Genomic DNA, 26,617 nt, shown 5'->3' on the forward strand with positions numbered 1-26,617 from the left:
TATTTCTCAAAGAAATGCAACTCAAATAGTTAATGCAAGATTTCTAAACCAATCCACACCTGCCTCAAGAGGAAAGAATAAACTTTTTGGCCATTTCCACATTAAAGAGCACTGACTTGGTATTTCAGCAATTTAAGAGATGGTTTTATAAGCCGTTTAACTGGCTGCGCACCAAAGGACAGTATAGACGGCTGAAAAAAACGTCAGTCTCTCTACACCTAGAGTTAAAGCCCCAATATCAAGATAACCATATTACAGCTAGGCCTACACACAGGCCTTCATGGGGGTTTTTGCATTAAGTGCAGAGTATCAGTTTATTAAGCACACTTGCTTACCTCCTCCTGCTGCTCTAGGAGTTAATAGAGAAGATGAAGTCACATCGTAGCTCAAAATAGTTTGAAGAGACCAAAATACAAGCCCCACTACTACTTCCACTACTACACGATCTTAACCATAGGGCTGTACAGATATCAAAGAGCCAAGCCTTTAAACAGCCTATATTTTACATGGATATTCTCAAGGCTGACTTTTCACATTGCAACTTCGCAGAAAGTTATGTCCAAACATAAACTGCATGGGTTTTATGCTACTAGCAAAGAGGATGCTTATGGTACCTTACATTTTCCAGGACAGAGGGTTTAAGGGGGTGGGGATTTGTTTTTAAATCAACTCACTTCAACTGAGCCTTGAAGAAGAAAACTTCTTGGGGTTGGGGTGGGGGGTGGGGGGGGGGCGGCGGCGGTTGGGGGAAATCTCACATCAAACACTGAAAAAACTAATTCACAGACATTAAGCTTTAACACCCACCAGCAATAATAGTTTAGGAATAATAACAAACACTCCTGAACTGTCACAATAGTGGCATAAATATAGTACCAGAGCCTTTCCAACCTTGGCTTCTGCTGCTGAACAGTCAATGGTTTCTGAGAAATCTATACTTTCCACCATATTTCCACTTCCTAAGTTGTTACACAGCAAGCTTCAAAACATTTGAGCCTCGGTGAAGTAAAAAGTAAAATTAAGGCTGTATGCACTTATATATACAGCAATATAAAGTTATGATTCTTCTTAAAAACTGTAAAGCAATAATATCATTGGAAAGCCATGGAATTCAAGTACTGGCTTCCATTAGTACGAGTTTACTCCCATACTGACCTTGAGTTCACTTACCTTTTAAAACTCTAATAATATTCCACTAGAATTTCATAATAAAAGAAAGTTGAAAAGAAGATTGAGAAGGTGCCCTCCCTCTCTTCCTGGGAAATTCTTAAGTGCAGTGGGTTCCTTATGACGTAAGATACATAACAGGAGAGCTTCTTTCCTATTGGCATTGAAAGATACAACTAAGAACTTTTTCCTGTAAACTTTAAGCAGTCCCCAAACACATTTCAGAAACCTGAACACTTGCAGGAACCTCCTCCTCCAAGTCCTCCAAAATGTCTCCACACAGCCACTCTTGACCCTCCAGTCAGCCTTTAGAAGAGTCCAAACCGTGCCTGATACAGGAACCTGAAAGCACCAGCATGCTCCAACAGTTTTCAATTCTGACCTCAAATTGCTTTCACATGAAGACTTTACATACAGACTTCACCACCTCGCTACCTTAGGCCATTCGAGCTCATAATGCTTTGGACCCAAAGGAGGCTTGCTGTTGATCAGATTCACATACAGAGATAACCCCCATGTTTCTCCAGCACAAAAGGCTCAAGGAGGTCTGGAGAGTGTGAAACAAACCCAAGCGCTACTACAATTGCTGAGAAGGAGTTACTTCCCCCATTTCCTTTTGTCACTGCTTCAAAAGTGAAGCCTGAGCCACCTTTCTTACTCACATACTTCTGATTCCAGCCTCTGCTGCCAGATATGACAAGAGTTCTGATACTGCTAAAACAGCATTTCAATGCAGTAAATTACAGCAAGCATTAGTTGTGTGTGTTTCACTCAAACCTAAACAAGCAATTCCCGAAACATTAAATGACTGCAGACATTCCTCCATGGAGGCTTGTGCCTAAAACAGGGCAAAACTATGCAGTGGGAAAAGACACAGCAGCCAGGCTAATTAAAGGAGACAGCAGTAATCAATAACAAGTATGTAGAGATCACCACATTTCAGATACCAAGCAAAACTTTTTCTTTAGAATTACATCACTGATTCAAAAAAAACCAAACACCAAAACTACATTTACCCTACACAATTTCACTGCCTTTTGCCATTGAAGCAGGATTACAGCAATATAGAACTTCAAAATATTCCCAAGCATTTTTAAAGTAGCATAGAAACATTCATATACTTTATAGTGAAAAATATTGACCTTACTGCCCTAGAAACTACATAAAAAAATCATCTGTTGCCCAAAAAGGGCTCCAGTACCAGCTGTCTGCATAGGCTACTGAAAACCTGCATTACATAGGGAAAAGCCACTGATGAATAGATTCCTGAATATTCACTGAGTGACTAGTTAAACACTGTGCTAGCACACCACTCTGTACCAAACCAGGATCAAATATACCCAGATCATCCCAAGTAAGTGTCTGGAGATTTTTAAGACTGGCATGGGCAAAGGAAATTCAACATCTCTCAAGCAACCAAAGCATCAAATCAGGCCAGCAACAGAAAGCAACACTCCAAAACACAACGTAAGCTACTCATGTTACATTTAAAGCAAAACCAGTGACAAATAAGCTACAATCCCATATCCTGCCTATAAGTGAAAGCATTAAACATTTTCAGTGTGAAGATTAAAGCAAAATTAGGAAATAAATGAAGAGCTGTCACCTACCACTGCTCAGTCAGATGTAAAAAGATAGCCAGTAGCTCTCCTACTTATAAGATCCCACACAGTTACAAGCTATTGAGTCAGAAAAGTGGAAAAACCTCGTGACTGGTAGATGCACAGTCTGTAGAAAAAAACATCACAGGGTTTCTCTTGCCAGTACAGCAAGGAAACAATCTTGAAGGCTAGAACCCCAGTGAAAAACACACAGAACAAAACCCTCAGCTATTACATAGCATCTGCTAGAAAAAAAAAGAAAACCACCACCTAAAATAGCACATACCTTAAGGTGTTGGGCTTTATTTGGGGGGGTAGGAGGGGTGTGGCATGTTTTGTAAAACATGAGAAACAAGCACCATTCTTTTACTGATGCAATGGTCTGCAATAGCCAGAACCTGGAAATTCCCAATATCAAGAGCCCAGAGTTAACCCTAACACAACCTTTGATTTACAAATACTCAAGCTTATGTTAATCTTAATTTCCACGTAGTAGGGTTTGCTTTAGTCTTTTAAGGGCATACTTTGCCATTTTGCCTACAAAAAAATTGTAAAGTTTCATTGTTTCTAACACTTGTGCACAATTAGCAAGATGTATTTTTGGAGTTTTACCTTTTCTTTTGCAGTCTGAGATATTATAGGTATTAACTAGTGCAAATCTCACCAGAACAGAAGCTTTCATGCTCCAAATCAAGATTTAAACTTACAATTCTGAAATTAGATAAAAACCATCAAAGCTTCCTAACAAAGTATTTCAGAACAGTTAAAAGTACATTTAATTATCTAGCACTTCTCTCCCATGGAAGGTTAAAAAAATAACTCCAAGTACTGGCATAGTTAATAAATTCATCACTAGTTATTTTCACAGCGTGAAGCCTCCATACTAAGCACAGATACTGCATGCAATATAATCTCTGTAACAGACATATGTAGGCATAGAAACTTGAAAGACTTTCCAAGTACTGTCCCGGAAAACAAGGCCGAATACAGGGCTACAGCTATAGAAGAGCCAATAGACTTTTAACATTTTTCTTTCCTCAGTGAACTTCTGCAGCTGAAATACATAATTGCCCTTCCTTGCCAAACAAGCTCCTCCAACTTTCCGTGCAGGTTCTAGTTAAGGACAGCTTTGCAAGCCATCTGACACTAGCAGCATTTCACAGATACTCTCTGATAACAGACAAGCATATTGTATTAGCAAGACCACCAGCAAATATGCACGGTTTCCTCATACTCTTTGTAAGACCACACACAATTATTACTTAGAGTACACTTATGATAGTGCCTACAATACATTTCCCCAAACACAGAGCAATACTTCCATTATAAATACGCACTGTGATCTACACGTGACAGAGATGGCATCCTAACTAGGTAGTAATAAGATAAAGAGCAAATAAAACAATTCATTCATGGAATCATTTAGGCTGGAAAAGACCTTTGAAATCAAAGCCAACTGTTAACACAGGACTGTCAAGTCCATTGCTAAATCACGTCCCTATGCACCACATCTATGTGTTTTTAAATGTCTCCCAAGGATGGTGAGTCCACTACCGCCCTGGGCAGCCTGTTCCAATGCTTGACCACCTTTTCAGTGAATTTTCTCTTAATATCCCATCTAGACCTTCCTTGGCACAACTTGAGGCTCTTTCCTCTTGTCCTGTCAACAGTTATCTAAGAGAAGAGACCTACTCCCACCTGCCTACAACCTCCTTTTGGATAGTTGTACCCAGCAGTAAGATCTGCCCCCACAGTCTCCTTTGCTCCAGACTAAACACCCCCAGTTCCCTCAGCCGCTCCTCATAAGACTTGTGCTCCAGACCCTTCACCAGCTCCGTTGCCCCAAAACACATGCTGAAAGAGTGGAGCAACGCAATGAATTAGCACTATACAAAGGAGCTGAATTGCTCTCTTTTATAGCAATTTGATTCTGTTGAAATTAAATGAAACTGAAGAAAATAAATGGAAGAATTCAGGTTAAAATGAGAATAAGGCCTTAACTACTGGAAATTCAACATCTACAGGATAACACACTCCTGTTGAAACTAAAGGGTACAGGGAATCAAAGATTACAAGTACTTTATGATACACTGCACTGATGGACACAAATATAATTACTAAAGCTTGCCTTCACCTTACAGCTAACTGAGATAACAAGCTAAGTCAAATTACACTAAAAATATTTTAATTAAGATTGGGTTTAAGCTGTCTCCATAAAGATGAAGTTGAAATGTCAGAAAATGCTGTATAGTTATAAACAGACTAAAAGAACTCCACATTCGTGTGAATGGGGCAGAAAAGTCAGTAAGTCGACACAGCAAGAAAGTTGCATCACTACTGCGAACTCACTGCCCACATTCCTGCATAATCAGAAGCCTCATTTTTGCTGAGGCAACTTTGAAGATGTTTCATCATTTACATGCCACCAGCCCTAACCACCTTCAAAGGAACATCACTGTCATTAAGTCATTTTCTTTTGCTTAAAGAAAAAGAGTAAATAAAAGCCCTTGACCTTCAAAAAGACTGAAAAGAAGCTGAACCATCTGTTTCCATACATTTGGTTTTGCAATAGTTTAGACCAAGTATAACTAATACTTTTAGACAGTTCTTTACCATTACTCCCCTAGAGCGCCTTACCCATCCTCCGTATATGCAGGTCATAAGCCCAGTAATAAGGATACTTTTCTAAATACAAGCTTATCCAATATTAGCAAGTTACCAGTGCTGAAAAGCATATTTGTAGTTCGGTTTACTTGTAGGTATTAAGATAAATTGGCATTCTTTCTTCCAAAAAAAGTTACTCTAGAGCAACTGGCTAACTACAGAACATAAATAATTACTTCCAAAGTGGTTTAGTTGTTCAAAACCATGCACTGCCAACTTGTTCTTTAAGTGGGTTATGAAATTCAAAATGCAAGCATCTGCTGGCTCAGCAAGGCTATTCAAAACATGAAAACAAAGCTGTGGCCTTTTTCTCACTCTTACCTATCAAAGCACGTGAACACCACAAATTTCTCTTTAGGATAGAAGCAGCTACCTTGTTTTTCCTACTGAAAACATTTAAGTTACATATGCCTGAGACAGCTTGAAATTCAGGAAAGAATAAACTGCACTCTTCCTCAGCCCATGAAGTGAAGGAGTGCCCACAGGAGCACCAGCTATGCAACCCACCACTACAGCTAACAGTACTTGAAAAAAAAAAAATAATAATAGAAATCACAGCCCCGGCAGAAGACCACTCTCCTCTTGTCTCTTCTTCAAACTATGGGGCAGGGGAGAAGTGATGTCCGTCCCTATTCCCAGCCACACTTTACCCTCACATCAGCTCAGGCAATCCTGTGGCTGCAAGTCCTTGCAGAAAACCCTTTTCTGGAGGCAGACCAAATCACACACCTGAGTCGTACATAAGCACATAAGCATTGAATCCAGTGCAATGGGAGCAGTTACAGCATGAAGCTGGGGACAGCAAGAGCAAGACCACAAGGTTTGAAATATCTGACAGCTCATCTGAGTTAGGTGTGACATGAAACTACACCTTAGCTATTTTTCCCTAGTAAGATGAAGGAAGGTGAAGCTACCTAATTACATGAGACAGCAAGGAAGTAAAATTTGACTAAAAGGGTAATTGCTTTTTATTCAGGCTCCCAACACAATGACTCCATTTTTAATATTAAAAAGAGTCATGCCTTCTCTTTCAAGTTTGACCAGGGAAAGAGTGGCTTAGCTATCAGCTAAGCAAGATCTTCTGAAAAAAAGACATAGAAAGCGTAACCTTTAACCCCCACAGATGCTAGAAAAACAGAAAGTCTCCCTTATACAAACCAGATTTATTTAAATAAAGAAATATTAAAAAAGCACGCTCACCACAACCTAAAATTCTTGTTCAAACAGAGATACAGCAAACCTTCAAGATACAAAGCTTCTGTTATGGCTAGTAGCTGGCAACACAGAGCTCTGGAAGAAAATAGTTCTTCAAGGTTCAGTTTAAGTGTTTACGTCCCAAGAGAACAAGGTGACTAAAAGCATGGAATATGGAACACTAAGTAAAGTTCAGGGAAGACTGAATGCTGGTTCTAGTTCTTTTGGGTTTTGTTTGTTTAGAAAAGGTTCAAAGATAAACAGAAATTACCTCCAAGTCCAGTGTTTCACAACTTCCATATCCTATCTCATTGCATAAAATGAAAATACATCACATCAACACCATTTAGAACACCTCATGACATACACTTTAGATTGTCTATAATTCTGAAGGGCAAAGGATGCCCATCTACATTAACTATAATTAAAAACCCCAATACTTCATCTTACAGCATGTATCTAAAGAAACTTATTTCAATATTAAGATAACAGATTCATGTTTAAAACCTCTACAAGTGCATTGAAAAAGAACAAAAAAGAGTTTACATGCAGTAAGAATAAGTCATCAGTACTGCAAACACCAGGATCATCAAAACACCTATCTTCTGTAAGATACCAACTGCTTCAGACCAGAACACCCACCAGACTGCACTGTACTTTTTTTAGCAAAACAAACTTAATGACTGATTTAATTATGTGCACACAATTTGTGTGCAGAAAAATTACTTCCTCTACCAGTCTTGGGGTCTATTTTTGTGGAGGTAGTCAGAGAGAGGAGGAAAAGGAATACTACGCAAGTATTAAAAGTTATAAACTGGAGGTTTTGTCCAGAACTGTAACCTTCATTCCTAAGCAGCTCAATAACGATGAACAGCACAGAACGAGTGCACAGATAAGCACCTGAACCCAGAGTCAGAAAAACATGACAATACTAATGAAAACAAAACTGGCAAGGTATGTAGAGCTGTCAGCTTGCCTGGCTTGGTATGACAAGCGTCAACAACAGCAGCAAAGTTTAAATTACTCTCTATTCTGAGCAAGGCTTCCCAGAGATCCTCAGAGAATGAGAAGAACAGTTTCCGCAATTCCTGCTGGCTTGCAACGTACTATTTTCATACTTTTTCTAGAAGTTATACATAAGGTTTAGATGCCTTCATGAAAGTAAAAGACGAAGAGACTCAAGATTTCAACAAGAAAAGCTGCTTCTAACAGTCTACTTAGCATACTGCAGTTTTTTCATTTATGTTGTCATTACTGCAAATATTTGAAGATACTCACAGCCTTTTTACAATGTTTTACTTAAAAATAGTTTTCCTATAAATATGTAATGTCTGTGTTAAAAACAATAGGTTTGGGGGAAACAGTAACATATATTTGCATAGAACAGGCCAACAAACTTCTGTAATGGAGAAATTATTGTACATTATTTTACCCCATCTTTCAGTACAAAATCCTGGCATCTTCCAGATGACATTTCCAAAGCTTGTGGAAGTATTTTTGAGAAGCTGATAAGAGACATTTATTGTAAATATTCTGGCGTACAGAATGTTTCTGAACTACAAGTGTTTGCAGGCTTTCTAGCCTTCACAGAACTTTCCTACACAATATTAAGATGATTTTACTTAACACACTAATAAAAAATGGGCCAAACAGAATGACTACTAGACAATGCCAGCAATTTCATTTGTAGAAGAGAAAGAAATATATAGCATCAGCAACAGCACTGTAAGTCTTATTTTAGCAGCAGTGCTCACCCTTGGCTGCAGAATCACAGCTGGCACCCATAACTTCTAAAGCAATATGCATGAATGATCAGAGTGGTATGCCTAGGCAACAGTTCACAATATTAAAGGGCACAGGAATAAACATACCTGAAGACTACCTACCAGAAGCTAAGGTAAACTACTAAGAGAAGAGGAAGATGACAAAGCTGGGAGAAGAGGAAAAAACCATGAAAACGCAACACCACCAAGGAGAAAGATCCATGTTCCAGACAGGAAATAATTTGTAACATACAGCATATAGCACATTTACTTAGAAGTCTACAGCACTGCTTTGATGCTTGAATTCAAAGCACAGTTCTGTAGATTACAAACAGCCTTTCTTCCCACACGCTTAAAAAAAAAATCCTATACTAAATTCACAAAGACAGCACGGTAGAACCCTGGCATACCTTCTGCCATTACAGCTCTAGAACTAAAGCATAATACATGATTCCCAGGAAGAGCTAGACTGCACATTGGAACACCTGCTCTTCAATCAGGAAAGCCTGAAAATTCAGACACCTCATTTTTATTGAAAGATTTGCTGTGAAGTTCCATTTGAAAATGAGTGGTCAACACAATCAGAAAAATTCCAAAGAAAAAACAACCGAAGCAACTTCCATAGGGCTTAGGAGCTATTTATGACCCAACACGCTCTCCACCTTTACGAAGTACCTCTAACACGCCACACTGAGTTCTTCCTACAGTGTTTATATATCTGGCCACTCCAGCTAAGTATGTTCTTCACTGACAGATGCATAGCAATCAAGCAGCAGGAGTCAGTAACAGAGCTCCAGAAGAGCGTAACAGAGGTGCTGGCATAGTAGGAACAGACTTGGAGGTGTATCTGTTCAGGTAGCAATCTGTATTCGTAACAGGCAGCAGTCCTGCATTCCCATTCTTTCCCTGCTCATCATAGGTATCATCTCACTCAGGGTCTTGTCCCTCTGTACTTACACCCTGTTCCCATGACAAAATTCATCCTTACGTTCATTTACCAGCATGCTTCCCAGACATATATCAACACTCACCACTACAACTCTGCTCTACTCAGCAGAAGCGAGGGAGCAGGAAACTAGACAACAGAAGTCAAAGGTATGGTGGTCAGGAGAGAAAAGCAGAGTAAAGATTACTTGTACCTTCTGTAACTTGTCTCCGTATGTATCAGAAGACAAGCAGAAAATCTCCTTCCTGTCACACCAATTCTCAAACCAATATACACAACACAGACAGACCACCTGCATCTTCCCATGTGCTTCCTCTGCACTGCAAGTCATTCCTGTGAGCTGCCACATGCTCTGGGAGCTGCAGCCAGAAGGGATGTAAGGGATTGCACCTGTAACATAATTGAGGGGGGAAGGAAAGGAAAAGAAGGAGGAAATAATGGCATAGCATAGAACTGAAGATGCAGGAGACAAAACTGACTGGAAGCCTTTGATTATACAGTGCCATTCCTCTCTCAGTCTACTGGGAATGGAATGGCAGACTGATGAGGGATGTCAAAGTCCAACTTCAAGCTACAGATGGAAAGAATGATGCAGCCTCTCCCTCAAGGGAGCTTGATGTTCACAGGGGTGCCAGTCAGAACCATGAGTACCAGATGATGAGGGTACCTCTGCAGACAGAACCTACTCCAAAACATTACTGGCCCTCCAGGTCCATCCTCACTACCATTGTCTCAAACTCCCTGCTATAAAATACACCCAGTCTAACCATCCTGTCCTTCTTTTCAAACATGTATCTCTCTGAATTCTTCCACATCAACCCACTGCCATACAACTGTGCAGCCCTGTAACGTAGTATTCCCACTGCTAATAGCAGTCCATAAGCTCTGTACTGCATTTGCAAGGCCTCAGGACTGAAGCCCGTCAGGCTTACTTTGGCTGAACTTTTCTTGACCTGCCTGCAACTATTACTTGATTTAGCTGTGACAGCAGTTTCTCTAATTGACCAGGTGCCTATGCCTAATTGGTTCTACTCTTCTTTACCCAGGCACGCTGCAGCCATAGTTTTACGTAGATAGCAGTAACAAGCAGTTATTCTGTATAGAATGAGATATTCACAACTCTACAACAATGACATAGTGTAAAGAAATACAGGGTTAGTATGGTAGCAGAAGCCTTGAGAAGTGGAGACACAGGATGCAATGGAGAGGAGCGCAGGCACGTAAAAAACAGAGATGGCTTGTATAAGACTTGGCACTGGACAGCCCACAACTCACCACTGGCTGGCTAACAGAAATGCAGACCTGGACAAAACTGGGTTTAGGGATAACAAACAAGAAATAAATAGTATCTAATATACAGTGCCGTTTACATATTTGGATGTAACACAGCTGCAAACCAATGAAGAGCAAGGCACATAAACACATTAGCAAGCATATATAAACGATCTCAAGTGGATTCTTGAGCAAGGAAGATGAAACCATCAACTCAAACAATCATATTGCTCCTCGTGAAGGACACCTGATGCTGACAACGCTCCGTAACAGCTCATCACCACCAGGATGAAACCCCTGATCTTAGGACTTAGAGCAGCAGTGAGATAGCGAGCATAACTGCATTATTATTCTTTCTGGGTCTTGTAACAATTAGATCTGAATTAACAATCATTAGGCTCTGAAGATGTCAATTATTCTAACAGTAAATTCTTGGCCTCTCTTTTAAGGTATGCTTCCACTTCTTAGACACAAATGAGATTTTGCACACAGCACCCGTGAGAGGCCCATGCTCAGTAATTAACAGACACACAGAAATACATGCAGAGATACCCAAAGAGAACAAGGTATCTAGTAGGCACCAAGACTCTCGAAATGTCCCCTGCACACCAGCCACTGTCACTGGAAGGGCCCCAAGCAGCAGTGCTTCAGTACCCAAAGGCTTCTGCATGATACTATCATCTACCACACCAGGTACAGAGATGAGCACTACGTCTTCTTTCCTTTACAGCACAAAGATCCAACCCTTTCCGCTTCTCAAACCACACCTGAGTGATCTCCTGGCCAGAGCTGCTCCCAAGATATACCTGTGAAATACAACCCATGAAACAAGCTGATAACAACAGACACTACAAAGCAGCATACACGGTATGGCAAAAGGTGTGAAGAAAAATAGTCAGATGAGCAAAATACTAGCAAAATACTCATCATCCAGAAAGGACCACAGAAAATATAACAGTTTACACGCACCTGGTAAAGGGTAACAGCCTTAAGTCACTAACATCAACACCTTAATGCAATCCACATGCAGGTAGTACAAAATGTTTAGAGAAGAAATATTTTGTGAAGTACCCATCATAGGGAGTATTTTCATAACAGACACACTTAATGTTTCTGTTCACAGGAGTTAATCTTTGACATTCCCAGAGGTATCAGCTAGAACCAAGACCGCCAGATGATGAGGGTACCTTTGCAGACAGAACCTATTACTAAGGGATAAGCACAGAAAGGACTCGAGGTAAGGGAAAAAAGTTGTAGTTTCTCATTCATACGTGTTTTAAGATATCAGTTTTCATTTAACTCCTTGTCAGTATTAACAACTAAAAACACTCTCCAAACTGATCGTAACTTTGCATTTATTATTTTATAGTGACAAGCAACAATATGTTCTCTCCTGCTAGCATGTATATTGTCAGTGTTCCATATGGTTAATATAGCTGCCATTATAAGAATTTCTTACACACAAAAAAAGTCCACAGATGGGGCAGTATCCAAGATGATATGCTCATAATGTAGAATCGATCCCCATATCCTCCAACCACTATGTAACATCGGCGTTTATTAAACATGCACAATCACTTAAGTTACAGTGGGACCTACAGCACTGTCTCCCATTAAAAAAAATAACCGAACACCAAAATAACAAAAAAAAACCACTGCAGACAATACAACTGAAGAAGTAGCTATTTCCAGCCGGTAGTGGAGATCTGTGTTCACAAGCAGCGGCCGCCCGGCACTGCTAGCTCCCGGACCAGCTCCCCGCGGCGCCGGGCCAGGCGGAGGGCAGCGCCTCTCTGGGGGGCGCGGAGACGGCGGCACCAACGCAGCCGCTCCAGCACCAGCGGCCGAGTGTCTCCTGCCGGCGCCCGCCGGACACCCAGCCGCCCCCCGCCGCCCGGCCCGCGGCCGCCGTCTCCTCGGGCCTCCAGCGCCGGCTGGGCCCGCAGCGCAGCCCGAGCCGCCCCCCAGGGCCAGCGGTACGGCCGGGCCTTCCGCACCGCCGGGCCGGGCCTAGCGCGCCCCGCCCGCCCGCTGCCTGCTAGGAGGCCGCGAGCCCCGGCAGGGCCTGACTCAGCGCCGCGGCACCGGCGCTCGGCACCGCTGTCAGCGCCTGGGGCAGGAGGCGAGACGAGGGGCCCGCCGCCCGCCCTTACCTGTCCTCGCTCTTGTTCTTCTGCTTCTTGCCCATGGCGGCGGCCCCGGCGCCCGTCCCCCGCCTCAGCGCTACCCGGCCGCCCGCGCGCAGCCCCGCGCATATGGTAGAAAGCCGCCCCCGCCGCCCGCCCCGCCGCGCGCCGCGCACGCGCACGCCCCGCCCCCGCCGCCCCGGCCTGCCCCGCGCCGGCACGCGACGAGCGGCGGCCACGGCGCCGGCCGGGCAGCGCCTCTGCGCGCTGGCGCCTCCCGGCGGCCGGAGGGGGAGCAGGCGGCGCTGCGCCGCGGCCCGGGGCGGGGACACGGCTAGTCTCGGGGGGTCGCGGCCACCGGCCTCTTGAAATCGGCCTTGTGTCCATCAGCGTGGCCCTCGGGCAGCCCTGGAGAACGCCTAAGCGACGCGCCAAGGCCGCAGCTTCCCTCCACTCCGCCTGCCTCCCCAGAGAGCCGCGTAGAGGCCCAGAACTGCTGGCAGGGTCGTAGCCCGTTCGGCCACAAAACCCGCAGCAAACAGCCAAAATAAACGCGTGTGGAGAGCTTTCATCCGGAGGCGAATGGGACAGCTAGGTCAAAGTGGGGCAGCGGAGAGGTTCAGGGGAAAGCTTTTCGGGTGCACGGCGGCAGCATGGCGACCGGGCAGGAACGGAGGTGCGGGCCGTGTCGGTGAGCACTGCCCGGTTCGCCTTTGGCCATAAGCTGCACTCCCCAGCCCTTGGCGGGGCTCTGCTGGGCCTTCACCCCCAGCACTTCTCCCCACCGGAGGTGAGAGTACACCACAAAAATCTGCCATCTGACTCCGTGGTGGCTGGCCTCCCACCAAAACCGGGGGACAGGCTTGGGTACCACTCAGTGCAGAAGCAACAAACAAACTCAGCTCAATAATGAACCACAAGAGGTTCCCCTGCAGGAAGTTTGGCTGCCGGGCAGCAATATTAAAAATACGGTATTTTCTTCTCTTGCCAAATTTTCTAAGCGTACAAAGTTTTTTCACCCTCTCCCCTCCAAGAAGTCTTGCAGCACGACTGCTGAAAAGGGTGCTGCACCCTCTCACAGGAGAGCCTGGATACTGCTGCAGTGGGGCAGAAGACAGCCGACATTCACAGAAATACGGCAGTTACAGGCAGCAAACGCTGTGTATTATGGCAGTGGGGCTCTCAGGTGCAAACCCACCTCCTCACAGTCACGTTGCTCCAGTGCAAAGCAAGATGGAGCAGGGATAACAACAATCACAGGGATCACAGGCATCGGGCTACTTCATGTGCTTTGAGAGCTGCACGTTTTCCGTTGTTGTCACCCCCCTCGTTACAGTAACTCCTTTTGCGGGCTGAGCAAGCCTTACTGTTCTCTTTTATCTTTCAGCCTCAGGACCACCACCTCCATCTTCCTTCACGAGCCTAAAATCCTCACTTCCTACCTCCCTCTGCCTTTATACAGCTGTCAGCCCTTATCAGCCTCTCCCAGCCGACTGCAGATAAAGCCACGTTTATCTTCCCACCCCACCCTCATCACCAGCGCACTTCGGTACCGAAGAGTCACATTTCCAGGAAACAAGAAAGCAGAACACTTTGGGTTTTTTGAAAACACACTTTAATATCCCATTATTTAAACCTGTGGATCTTCAAGCGCACGGGCAAGAGCAACAAGACAAGCCCCGGCTGCTTCAGGCAGCCGTCTTCTCAGCGCGACTGCCGGAGCGGCCTGGCCGACCCGCGCCGCAGCCCGGCCCCCGCTAGCCCCGCCTGCCCCCGCCGAGGCGCCGCGCGGGCCGCCCTTACCTCACGGCATCGCTCCAGGGGGCCGGCCCCGCAGCTCCCGGCCGTTACGTCCCCGCCGCGCCCCGACTCCCCGTGGGGGGCTCGGCCTCACACGCCCAACCCCCAGAAGGAGTCCCCGGAGAGGCGGCAGCGAGCCCCCCCAGCTGCCGCCGGCGGCCCCCGCGCCCGCACGCTGAGGTGAGGGAAGGGGCGGGGCGGGACACGCCCCCTGGCTGCCAGGCCCCGCCCGGAGCAGCGCGGCGGCGGGAGGCCCGCGGCCCGAAGCGGAGCTGCGCCGCAGTCCGGCCGCGCCCGGCCGGCGGGTCGGGGAAGGGTGAAGCAAGGGCCGCGCACGGCGGGAGGAGCGCGGCCGCAGCGGGGCAGGACGGGGGCGGGCAGCGCGCCCGAGCAGCAGCAATCCCTGCGGGGCGGGGCTGCAGCGCGGAAGGGGAGAGGACCCCCACGCGCCCACCCCCCTGCCGCCCGTGCGGCAACCACCCTGCGCCGCGCATGCGCGCTGGCCGCCGCGGGGACGCGCCCACCGCCCCCGGCCAATGAACGCGCCGGGGAGCCCTGCGCGCGCACGCGGCAGCCGGCCCCGCCCCGCCGCGGCTCTCGCGAGACGTTGGTGGGGCGCGGCCGGCTTGCCAGGCGGGCGGGGCGGGTGGTGGCGGGGCGGGCGGCGGCGGGGCGAGTGCCGGTGGCGAGCGGCGGGGCGCGGCGCGGCGCGGCCGGTACGAGGTGAGACCGTTCCTGGAGAGCTCGCCAGGAGCGGGCTGGGGGAGCGGGCGGGCTGGTGGCCGTTGTCTGTTAGCGGCCCCACAGCGGCGCCTGCGCGGTGTGCCGCCTCCGCCCCGCAGCCGGCGGGCAGGCCCTCTGGGACCCTCCCGGGCGGAGCGGGACCGTACCGCGGCCTCGTCAGCGGGGCCGAGTCCCCCGGGAGTGGGCCTGGGGTGTAGGTGCCCCGCTACGTAGGAGGCGGTTGTTGGCACCCGGGCTTCGGTGTCGTGGGGAGCCGGGAGTCCTCTGGGGGTCTCCGGCTGTGGCGGGGACTGGCTGGGGTTGATTTCCCGTTTTCCTGCTTGCTTGGAGGACAGCCCTCCCTTTGCCTCGGCTGGGCAGGGGTCCCTCTGTCCCCTGAAGACCGAGTGGCCCTTGATCTGCGAGGGTCTCACGCCCTCTGGCAGTAGGGGGAAGGGGGGTAGAAAACGGTGACTTTGTAGTCAGCAGCTTCGGGTAGCGGGACGCAGGGCAAGGTGCTGCAGGTCAGCGAGCGTGGCTGTGACACGAGGGGTGTGTGGCAGCGGGCTTTGCACTGCTGATGTCACATTACACTTGGAGTGCTGCCTTGGTCTTGGTACTTTGCCCATTGCTACTTAAAATGCTTTCTTGCCTCTGTATGCAAGGTGTTTACAAAGCCAATGGCACTGGCAGTGTGGCTGCTTTGAAATACAGCCAGCCATACCCTGAACCCCACATACAGCACATTAGATCAGTAGCGTGCAGGCTGAGAATCTGATTAGGGTGATATCGCGCACTGTCCCTGTTTCAAAACTCACTCGTTACAGTGCTAGTTTTTTGTAATGTAAGTTTATTGGGGAGAACAATCAATTATGTTGCTCCAGCTCTTCCTGCACCCCAATCAAAGTATTTTGTGCCTTTCGAAGTGTTTGGGCAGGGAGAATTTTACATAAAATTATTTCAGGTTTGTTTTTTTACACAGCAATTAAGTAGTGGTTTGTTGGGGTTTTTTAAATAATTTCGCTGGCCGCCATAGGGCAGTGTTTGCAATAGCAGTTTTCTGGTACTAACTTAAGCAGTGTATTGGCCTAAAGCATTTGCTCTTGAGTGCCTTGTCTTTCTTTTACCTGAGAAGAGTGTTAATTCAGATTTAAATGTAGTAATATCCGTCAAGTACTTAAAGTAATTGAATTTCAACTGCTGGCAGAAGCTTACATACTGGGTATTGCTTAGACTTGTTCTGAGACATCTTGTACCTCTTCCCAGCAGCTTGGAGCTTTCCATTGCATCTTCTAGTTGCAGAATATTTATTAAAGGTATGCGGATCTGGCTCAGGATGAGCATTCCTTTGGAACTGGTGAATTTTACTTCATTTTTGAATGCACACTTTAATATCCCATTACAAGTCATTTCAAGTTTCAAATGACTTTACAAGTCATTTCAAGTTTCTGTGCACTTTCAACACCTACCTTTGGAGTTAAGAGAATAGGACTTGACTGGTATCTTTGTTGCCATCCGTGTTCATTGTGAAAGTATTCTCCAAGGGGGGCTGCAATACAGAAAAGACCTATCTACTGTTCTCTTTAAATAGCATAGCATTTTGTTTCTGTCCAGTGTGAACTGCAAGTAAAAGAGGTCAGGCTTTTAATTGTTTGTATAAATGTTAATTCTATGTCTCGCTATTTCCACAGCTCTGAAGAGCTCACTTTCTAGTTAAAGATGGCTGCCGATACCTCTGTTGAAATACTTCAAAAAGTTCTGGAGAATGAAATACTTCAGACTACCAAGGTTGTGGAAGAACATCTGGATGCTGAAATGCAGAAGCTGGACCAGATGGATGAAGATGAGTTGGAACGCCTTAAACAAAGGAGGCTTGAGGCACTAAAAAAGGCTCAGCAGCAGAAACAAGTAATTCCTGTAGTAGTATAAACTCCTGATGTGTACAGTGTAATAGACTTTTTGGAGACCCTAGGGAAATTGTCTATGTGACCTAAGTGTTTTGGGGTGGTTTGTTGGTTTGTGGTTTTTTCTTTTCTTCTTCCTCACCTTTCTGTACTTAGTAATTTTAAATTATCCAGGGAAGCAAGTGTCTGTCCATGTGTGCATGCTTTGTGTTTTTTTAACAGGAGGAGAGAAGGACCTCTGTGATTGTTTACAGTAAGAATAGGATAAAGAGTCTCATACAAAGATTTGAACATGTCCATATTCACTGAACATTGCTATCTGGAAGTATAAGCCTTGTAGGCAACATAATCGTAAGCCTTTAGGGTCCTTAAGCTTCTGAATTCTGGAGATTGTTATTTATGGCATGTAAGTGATGCATGCTGTTCTCTTAAGCTATTTTGTAGAACGATACAGGGTCTCTCCTTGTTCCTGGGGTGGAATCCTTTGTCCCACTCCAAACCCAATAAGATGTTGTCTTTGTACAACTGCTCATTTCTTCTTGCAGGAAAGAAGTGCTGCTTTGGTCCCTGATACCTCATGGTAAATTGTGGTCTTTATGCTCCCCAAAAAGTCACTCTGAATGTAGTTCTCACCAAAATTTTGGTAACATATGGTGTGAGACCTGAATTATGAGTATGGAAGCCACAGGTTTCTTAGCTTGCTCTGTCTAAGCAAATGTAAACAAAGAAATAGACTGGGTTGGGGGGCAGACAACTGAGTCAAAAGGAGATGCTCTGTCTATGGTGGAACCCATAAAAGCTAATGTCATGCTTTGAGACAGGAATGTGGTGAAATGTCATGGCACGGTTAGCAACTTTGATTCTCTGAACACAGAAGTAGAGAAAGTGGCACGCTATTTGCTTGTCTTCAGAAGTTCAGTTTATATTTGATTCTAGTGTTTTCCTTTTTCAGAAGTCATACTACTTGGATGTTCTTGGATGTGAACATGTGGTAGTTCTTCTGTGAAAACTTGTTCATGTCTGTTGATCTCAAGTCACTCTTACGTGTTTTTCAAACGCAAATTTGAAGTAGGATGCTACTCAGTAAAAGGAGTATGCTGCCACACTATCCTGGAATAGGATTGGGCAGAGGGGAATTAATGCATACCCACTGTGAAGGATAAGTCAGTTCTTGATTTGCATCATAATGACTCCTTCATGTGCTTATACTTCTGTGCATTTTTGATCTGTACAATATTCAGGAAGTTCTTTGTCCTATCCTAATGTAGCTTACAGAGTATTTTGGTTTGCTTGAAAATCTTTTTCTTTCTTTCCCCCCACCCCCACTCTGCTAAGACAAAACTGGAAGATCAAGAACAGTGATTTATCTAATTTCTGGCCCCACCCCACCAGAAACTAGTTTTTTGTCGAATTCTGTCATATTGCACTAGTTATAATCGTTTAGCTTAGTCTGTACTGTTTTAATACACTACAATTAACTGTTAGTATTGTAGAAGCTGGGGTTTTATTTAAGTGCATTTGTTGAAAATCTAAACAATTAGCTGTTTCTAAACTGTATTTGCACATTTAATCAGGCAGGTTTTGAAGTTGCGAGTAAATTTTAGCTTGTGAAATTCAGTTTCTCTGTGCACTTTATGACTGATGGTATGCATCTGTGTTCTGGAAGCCTGGCTCATATTATGATACCTTCAGTGTATGTTTGATAGATAAATATCATCTCTTACAGGTGAGTTAATAGGGTTTTTTCGTAGAGGGAAAAAGTAGAAGAAATCTACTTTTTAACACATGTAATGACTTATATCAGTTTTAGACAAGAGTTCTTTGATTGTACAAAAACCTTTTAGAGAGCCCAAGCTGTCAATTAGCAGTTTTCAAATGCTGGGAATTTTCTGTCGTTGGTGTTCTCTTTGAACTAGTCTAGTCTTACTGAGAGGGTGCGCTGCAGAAATTTATGCAGCTCTGTACAAGTTTTGTATTTCCAAATAAGGTAGCCTTACTGCTCAACCACCTGTCTGTTGTTGAGAAAGAGGCAACCCAAAAGTATTGTCTAGCCTAGTGGGATTTGTGTATTTTGAAAACTGAACTAAAGGGGAAGAAGTAATTTGTTCCTCCTTCTGTTACTGTGTGAAATGGGTTTCCGCTACAGGCCCCCTCCTTAATTTTTCTTAAAAGCTCTAGAGCTTGCAGGACTAACAAACTCCATACTAATTATTTCCTTTTATGTTTTCCGCTAGGAGTGGCTTTCAAAAGGACATGGAGAATACAGAGAAATCCCAAGTGAGAGAGACTTTTTCCAAGAAGTCAAAGAAAGTAAAAACGTGATTTGCCATTTCTATAGAGATACAACGTTCAGGTATGGTAAATAAGCTGTGCTTAAGAAACCTTTTGTTTATAGATGCCTACAAAACCAGACATGTTCCTTTGTTCTTTCAAATCCCACAAGTAGGCATTTTTAGAACTATTCAAATTCCTTCATTTTCCAAATCTCGCTCCCTTCTCAAGACATTTGATTTTTTTAAATATTTTTTTCCATTCTAGTTAATCTGAGCATGATTTGACAGCAATTAATACTCTGTTACATAGTTGATTAGAATATAAATGTGTAACTTTTTTGCCAATATTTGAGAGTGCTATCTTTTGTTATTGATTTAGGTTGAGGGAGCCAGGTCTGTGAACGTAGTGACCATGGAGGATCAGCATTTCAAAAAGATCACTTAAGCACTTTCATACAGAGATATTCTGGATGGTTCTGGCAAACAAAAATTAAAATATAAACAAAAACTTGTCTAGGCATCTTTACAGTTTAACCTTTTGCTTTGAAAGGATCTGTGGATACCGATTGCAGCTGCTTTCCCTTTGTGTCTGTGCCTTTGTGATTATGTGATTTTTTTAGGGTATGAGACATCTAGATCTGAGAATATGTCCTGAGTCAGAACAGAAGCCTAAAATAAGATCTCCCAGTACCCTGGAAGAATTTCAGAAGTTGTGGGTTATAGGCTGTTCCCCAGTGGGTCTATCTCATTATCTTATGTTAAAATACAATTGCAAAGTAGAGTAGTTTGTTGAAGAGGCGGTTATCCTGGTTTTGGTTGATTGGGGTGTTTTTCCCCCAAGATGTTATCTTCCCTAGTTTATGGAATATAAATGGAGACAGCCTCAATGTGAGGAATTGGAAGAGGTCAATGCTGGATTATGCAGTGAGGTATCTGATCTTACATTTTCTAAGTTAAATGTTTTAAGTTTCAGAAATATCTGAGGTGGTTGTATTTAGCTAGCTTTTCCTTAAAGAATCTGAAAGATTGTCGCTACAAATAAAGTAGCTCAGAACAGGTTTGGGTAGTTTAGTTCTTGTTTGTTGAACCAACAGAGTCTGTAGACTCAGATAGGAAAAAGCACTTTAGAGGAAGTTGTTGGCAAAATGTGTCATGCTGACAACCAGCTTGAAGCTAGTGTGTCGGGTTTACCAAGCACAGTATCAAGTTGCTTTCATCCTTGCCCACTCCAGCTTTTTGATCTGCTCGGCTCTCCTTGAGTTAAAGGATGGTCACATCACAGAGTTCATGCAGCTAAGCCAAACCTCTTAAAGACGACAATCCAGAAAGTTGAGATTGCAAGTGACAAGTCCACAAATCTTTGCCGCTGACAAGTATTTTGAGCAGTTCATGTCACTGTCCCTCAGCTGAGAAACAATAATTGTATGTTCATTCTATTCCATTGCAGCAGAAGAGTGAAGTTTTTTTGCCTGTAGTACTGCTGAAGCAGTCTGTGCAAACAACTTGTGGGGTTTTTTTCTGTACAGTGAGTTACTGAATCTCAGTTATGGAGGTAGTGACTGAAAAAAACAAACGCTGTAACATGTTGAGAGTACTTTTCTGTAGATGTGAAGATCGTTATACAGAAATTTTCCTAGCTGACAGGCAGTGAAGCTAGAGCAGGAACAACAGAAGCCAGAGGGAAGTTTCATCAATAAATGCCTCAAGAAATGAGAGAGGCTTTCAGGTGTATGTGGGAGTAATTAGAGAAATTGACGGTATGATTGTACAGTAAGGTGCTTCAGGCTGTTATTCTATTAGCCATTAGATCCAGCTACCTTTGAGATACAGTTTCTCTTGAAACAAAATTCTTAATTACAAAGGTCATATCTGAGGAGTTAACATGATAGAACTAGCTCTTTACTGTTCCTTTTAAACTTTCTCTAAAATATGTATTCTTCATCTTACTGATTCTAACACTGTATGTTTTGTTTTTTTTCCACAGGTGCCAAATAATGGACAAACATTTAACTGTATTGGCAAAAAAGCACATTGAGACAAAATTCTTGAAATTAAATGCTGAAAAATCTCCTTTCTTGTGTGAGAGACTGCGCATCAAAGTAATTCCCACTCTAGCACTAGTAAAAGATGGAAAAACACAAGACTATGTTGTGGGCTTTACTGATCTCGGTAATACTGATGATTTCACTACAGAGACCTTAGAATGGAGATTAGGGTGTGCAGATATAATTAATTACAGGTAATTAATTGTTTTGTGATTGTTTTATTTTCAGATACAGTACAAGGAGAACACGCTTAGGAGAATCTGTAAAAGTTTGACTTTGGCTTATCAGTGTATGCTTAAGGCACGTGAGGGTTTAATACAGTTACTTAATCTGTGTACTTTGGCAAAGGAAGGAAGAGTATCTCTTTGTCAAAGTATTGAGACATTACGGTGAGTGTTGCGTTGTCCTTTTTGTACAGTAATAAAAATAAACAGTTCTTGTTGTGAGGCGTATAGAGTAGCTACGCTGCTTTGATATGGCCTCTCTGTGCATCTAATGTAATCCTTTCTAAATCAACTATAGAAGCTGTAGGTGCTTAGATGTCACAGTTGCAATGCAGTAAAGTTTGAGCATTTTTAGTCCACTTCAGAGAAAACTCAGCAAGTCATCCTTAAACTGCATCTAAGTCCATATTACATACATCACTATGGATTTTTTTTCAGTGAACAGTACAAAAAGTGAAAATAAGTTGCAGAAGTGCAGATAAACTATTTGTGTAGCACCATAAATCCCACATTTAAGACTACAGGACAGAAGGCAGTAGAAGGTAACTCTCATCACAATAGCCTAATTTTACAAGAGAATCATTTACCAGAACTTTCTGCTGTGCTTTCTAGCATGGCTAAAACATCACCTTTATCTTTTTAGGTTGCTCTTTGTTTTGAATGTCTTTGGGGTTTGGTGGGTTTTTTTATTTTAAACTTCATTATCTGAATTTATTTCAATCTCTTAATTTCCAAATTTTGGCAAGAAGTGTCGTTGTATCTTAAAGGCAAAGAAGCTGTTGAAACATCTGAAATTAAAATTTATAATTCAAAACAAGTGGTAATACCTGTTACCGAAATCTCGGAATGAAGAACTTATCGACACCAATGTGATGTAGATAAGCAGACACTTCTTTATTGACGGCCGGGTGCGTGAGCGAGTCCTCTCACGATCAACGCACACCAAGTCCCATAATCAGATCCCATATATAGAACTTATTCATACATATTCATTAATTATTCATACATAATCATCACATTTCCCATAAATCATTTACATACTCTCCTCCTATATCCGATTATGCGCAGCAAAGCTTAGAAAGGTCTAGAAATGGGTCTAGGGTACAATTTGGGTAGGTGGTATATGAGTCGGTGGTCGCGATCTCCCCCTGCCGGAATTACCTTTTTACTAAAGTTCACAGTTTCTTGGCAGGCACCTATAAGCTGTTCCAGTCGACTCTCCCCAGTTCCCATTAATCTCATATTCTGACATTTCAATGCACCTCTGCGTACAGAAGACTGGTTAAATACAATGGAACCTTCCAACCCTAGAGTTATTACAATAGTTCCAGGCCCTTCTTCTAGCCTTGGTACAAGACGTACAAAAGATTCCATAACGTCTCTTATTGCGTATATGCAAGTTTCCTATAATTTTTTTTTTCTTAGCCTTCTACATTTTAACTCTATTATATGATTTTATAAAATCAATTAATTAATCAAATAGAATCAATCGATTTTAACTTATTAACTAATCGGTAACATACCCACTTCCCATTTCAGTAAGAAGCAAATATGCAGAGGAGTCAAAGACAGCTTGGATATAAATTCTAGACAGCAACAGCCTTTCATGGGAAAAATCTTTCAGTGGAGTTGTACCAAGCTGCATTGAATTTGCTAAGTGTTAGTACATTGGCCTACAGCGTAATTTTACTTCTTACTTTACTAGTACTGTGTGTTCCCTTCCCAGCTTCTTGTGGAGTGCAGGAGTTCTTTCATTCTTTGTTCATCTTGCCAGATCCTAAGTTTGGTACCCTGGCTTTGCAGAAGGAGCCACCATATCTGCACAGCCCAGGAGATCCATTCCAGGATACATCCATTTATGTACAAGCTTTGCATTTCCACACTGCCCTGAATGTAATGTCCTTCTCTGTGGAGTTCCTGAAAAGGAGATAGTCATCCTGAGAGCCTTGAAACAGTTCTTTTCCTTCAGCCTGCAGGACAGAAGATGATGAAAGGATGTACCGTATTTAGGGAAGGAATTGTTCAGGTCACATTGTTTGACCAAAATCAGTATTGAAGTGGTGTGTTGACTTATTACTGACATGTAATTAACTGGCAGTCACTGAACTGTACATTTAGGATCAATATTGGCAAAATGTTATTTATAAAGTGTTAATACCTACAAATTTTTAAACACCCTTCTATAGCTAATTTCAGAAGTTTCTAATTGCTTGTTCACTGAGGCAAACCGCCTTCACAGGTCACATGAGTGAAAGCACACACACCCTTTTCTGAGCAAGGGGAGGGGATTCCTCTCCTTGCGCACCCCTGCTGTAGGAGGTATGGTTGCTCCAGCTTTGTGTGAACACCTGCTGTTCTCAACAACCCATGGACCTACATGGGTGCTGAGAAACCCCCTGCAGGGTCAGACATGCACATAGAGGCGTGAGTCCCTCGAGAGTGCAGCGTCTGATGGGGAAGCTGCACTGCCTGGCCTTTGCAGAGAAGTATACGGTGACTTCTGGAAGTACAAAACCCAGTTTTGATGCATCTGTTTCTATTCCAAAGTCCCTGTTACAAAATTTTGGCTGCTTTTGTATTTCTGACTCCTTGTTGGTTTGGAAAAATCTCTGTAATTCACTGGTTACTGTTGAATCTGACAGATGGTTGTCTTTAGCGTGGTTAGTTTGCAGCAAAAGCCCTCTCAGACAGTTTTTCTCTAGAGCTCCACTCACAGGTGCTGTTTACACTTGTACTCCTATCTTAACTACAGTTCTCCAGGATATGCTGTGCTAGGCAACACCGCAATGCTACTTAGAGTGGCTTTAGTGAGCAGGGGTTGTGTTCTTTTACAGTGTTTTTCTGGAGAGATAGGTAGTTAGAGATGCTGCTGCTTGTCTGCACGAATATGGCTTTAATCAACATGTCTTACTCTTTTCCTCTAGTGGAAACTTGATGGACCCACCTTTTCAAAGTCAAAAGAAATTTGGAACAAGCTTTATGAAGTTGGATAAGAAGACCATCAGAGGAAAGAAATATGATTCAGATTCTGATGATGACTAGAAGAACAGCTAAATGTATTTGTAAATCATCTTTTGTTTATGCTTGGTACATTTCTAAGAATGTTTTTTATAAAGCTTACTGCTTTTCATTACATCTGCACATAATGCGCATTTTTCTATACAGTTTTATACAACTGAGTCATAGCAGAAAAAAGCTTAAGTTTTCTTTTTCCTCTTTTGGAAGTCATTTGTAATTTAAAGGTCTGAGTCCTTCTAACTAAATAACATGGCATACGATGAACTTTGTCTTGAGTATAAGTTTGTGAAGTGTTTTGAAGTAACTGTTAAAGCAACTGTACCAAGTCAGACCAAAGGTCCCTCTGGCCCAGCATCCAGTCTCAGTGGCCAAAAGCAGGTGCGCAAGGAAGAGTTATAACAGAGTGAGCAGATAGCAATGCTTCCCCGGATTATACTTTAAGCAGTCTGTGGATTGGGGAACTCTGTATCTGAGAGCATTTGCTGGTTAAAATTGTGGAAGAATAATCTCTTTAAATCCTCATAGTATCCTAGCATCCAAATCTTATGGCAAGGAGTCCACAGTTTAACTGTGTTGTGTGAAGAACTACTTCCTGTTGTTTTCCTTGAATCTGACAGCTCTGCTTTTTTTTCTAATTTTCTTTAGTAAAGGAGGTGATAAACAGTTTTTTAAAAGGTTTTTTGCTATCACCTCCTCTTCCAGTTGTCTTTTTAAATTTATTACTACTTATAATATCAGTTAAGCACCACAAAATTATTAGTAGAGGAATTGTGCATTTTAACAAATTATTGCTTATCTTATGGTGCCATATTATGACACTGAATAACAACTACATTGCACTATAAGTTGTAAAAACAATTGTAATTTCTGCGAATTCTAAGATAAGATGGTCAAGAGAAATGCCCTTTTACCACGTATGTACACTGCATGTTAAAGCTGATACAGCAGGTAATACACATAGCAACAAGGATATTGAAAACAGCCTTGGTCATGCGTTTGTGTAATTCTGTGGGTTTGAATGTGTGGATTTTATAGCAGATGCTTTGTACAAGAGAGTAGAATAGAATAGAGTATTTGGGAGAAACCTTGATCCATTAATTTTAGATATAGTGCCACATGCTGTGTACTGTTCTTCAGTAATGGACAGAATTTTCAAGGGGGATCTTCCTTGGAACACACTAAAATTTCTGGCTAGGTGAAGAGTTGATGAGTCTTCTTCTAGTTTTCAAAAACAAAAAAATAGTTTGCTTTGTGCTGAAGGACCCTTTTGAGGTAGTACTTTGAATCCAGTTGGTCCAGAAAGCAGTGAAGTGGGTCTAGTCAGTCTAGCTGCCTTGGGCCAGCCCAGCAATATATCTCTGTAAGTAAGTTTAAAAAATTATATTTTATTTCTGTTCATGTACATTGAAATAAAATTATTTTAATTCTAACATTGACGTTTGCATCCTTTCGAATAACGTGGTCTAGGTGCTGTGGGTTAATCATTTTTTCTTTTAATAAAGTCCATCAGAAAGTTGCATGTGCTGTTTCTGGATTTCTAGCAAACTACATACAGTTCAGTCTAGCATTACAACATCACTTTGAGAGGGCAATCAGCTTAAGATAGCTGCCTGTTGATCTACTAGAAGCATAAAGTAAGCTTGCTTTGAGTTGATCTCCTTTTTAATACACAAACTCTCTAAATGCGCTAGAAAATGTTTGTTGTTTTTGTAGGTTTTTTTCATCCAGTTGCATGAAATTTGATTTAGGAAACCAATGTTCCAGCTGTATTTTTAAGAATGGCTTAGCAGGACTTAATCTCTGAGTACTAGTTATGTTGAATAGGCTGTGGAAGTAGAAAATCATGTCTAAGGTAGTTGGCGTCCTGTGTGGAAACACATGTGGGCTTGTCAGGATT

General features: G+C 43.2%; 2 protein-coding genes across 7 annotated transcripts in view; one reads left to right on the forward strand and one right to left on the reverse strand.

Moving 5' to 3' along the window:
- The window catches only part of EIF5B (eukaryotic translation initiation factor 5B), a 39,237-nt gene extending 24,524 nt beyond the window's left edge, over window positions 1-14,713 (reverse strand). The window contains exon 1 of one of the 3 annotated variants that reach the window (XM_056328600.1): window positions 14,537-14,713. Coding sequence is in view for 1 of the 3 variants with exons in the window: in XM_056328598.1 (XP_056184573.1) it covers window positions 12,761-12,795 (35 nt within the window). In the remaining 2 variants the exon portion in view is untranslated. Of the gene's footprint in view, window positions 1-12,760; window positions 12,899-13,931; window positions 14,143-14,536 lie in introns of those variants that run through there. The other 2 variants (XM_056328601.1, XM_056328598.1) reach the window with 2 other exon arrangements.
- Window positions 14,714-14,739: 26 nt separating this feature from the next.
- On the forward strand, window positions 14,740-26,239 carry TXNDC9 (thioredoxin domain containing 9). 4 transcript variants are annotated; one of them, XM_056328604.1, is made up of 5 exons: window positions 14,740-14,849; window positions 16,948-17,164; window positions 19,395-19,513; window positions 21,418-21,672; window positions 24,627-26,239. In XM_056328604.1, the coding sequence occupies exons 2-5, from the start codon at window positions 16,976-16,978 to the stop codon at window positions 24,742-24,744; spliced, it is 681 nt and encodes a 226-aa protein (XP_056184579.1). In that variant the 5' UTR covers window positions 14,740-14,849; window positions 16,948-16,975; the 3' UTR covers window positions 24,745-26,239. The 4 variants fall into 4 exon arrangements, with proteins under 4 accessions (XP_056184579.1, XP_056184578.1, XP_056184580.1 ...); XM_056328603.1 differs by lacking the exon at window positions 14,740-14,849 and adding an exon at window positions 15,198-15,256; XM_056328605.1 differs by lacking the exon at window positions 14,740-14,849 and adding an exon at window positions 15,228-15,249.
- Window positions 26,240-26,617: the final 378 nt, after the last annotated feature.

The sequence above is a fragment of the Falco biarmicus genome, chromosome 2, assembly GCF_023638135.1.
Source record: "Falco biarmicus isolate bFalBia1 chromosome 2, bFalBia1.pri, whole genome shotgun sequence".
Taxonomy (NCBI): domain Eukaryota; kingdom Metazoa; phylum Chordata; class Aves; order Falconiformes; family Falconidae; genus Falco; species Falco biarmicus.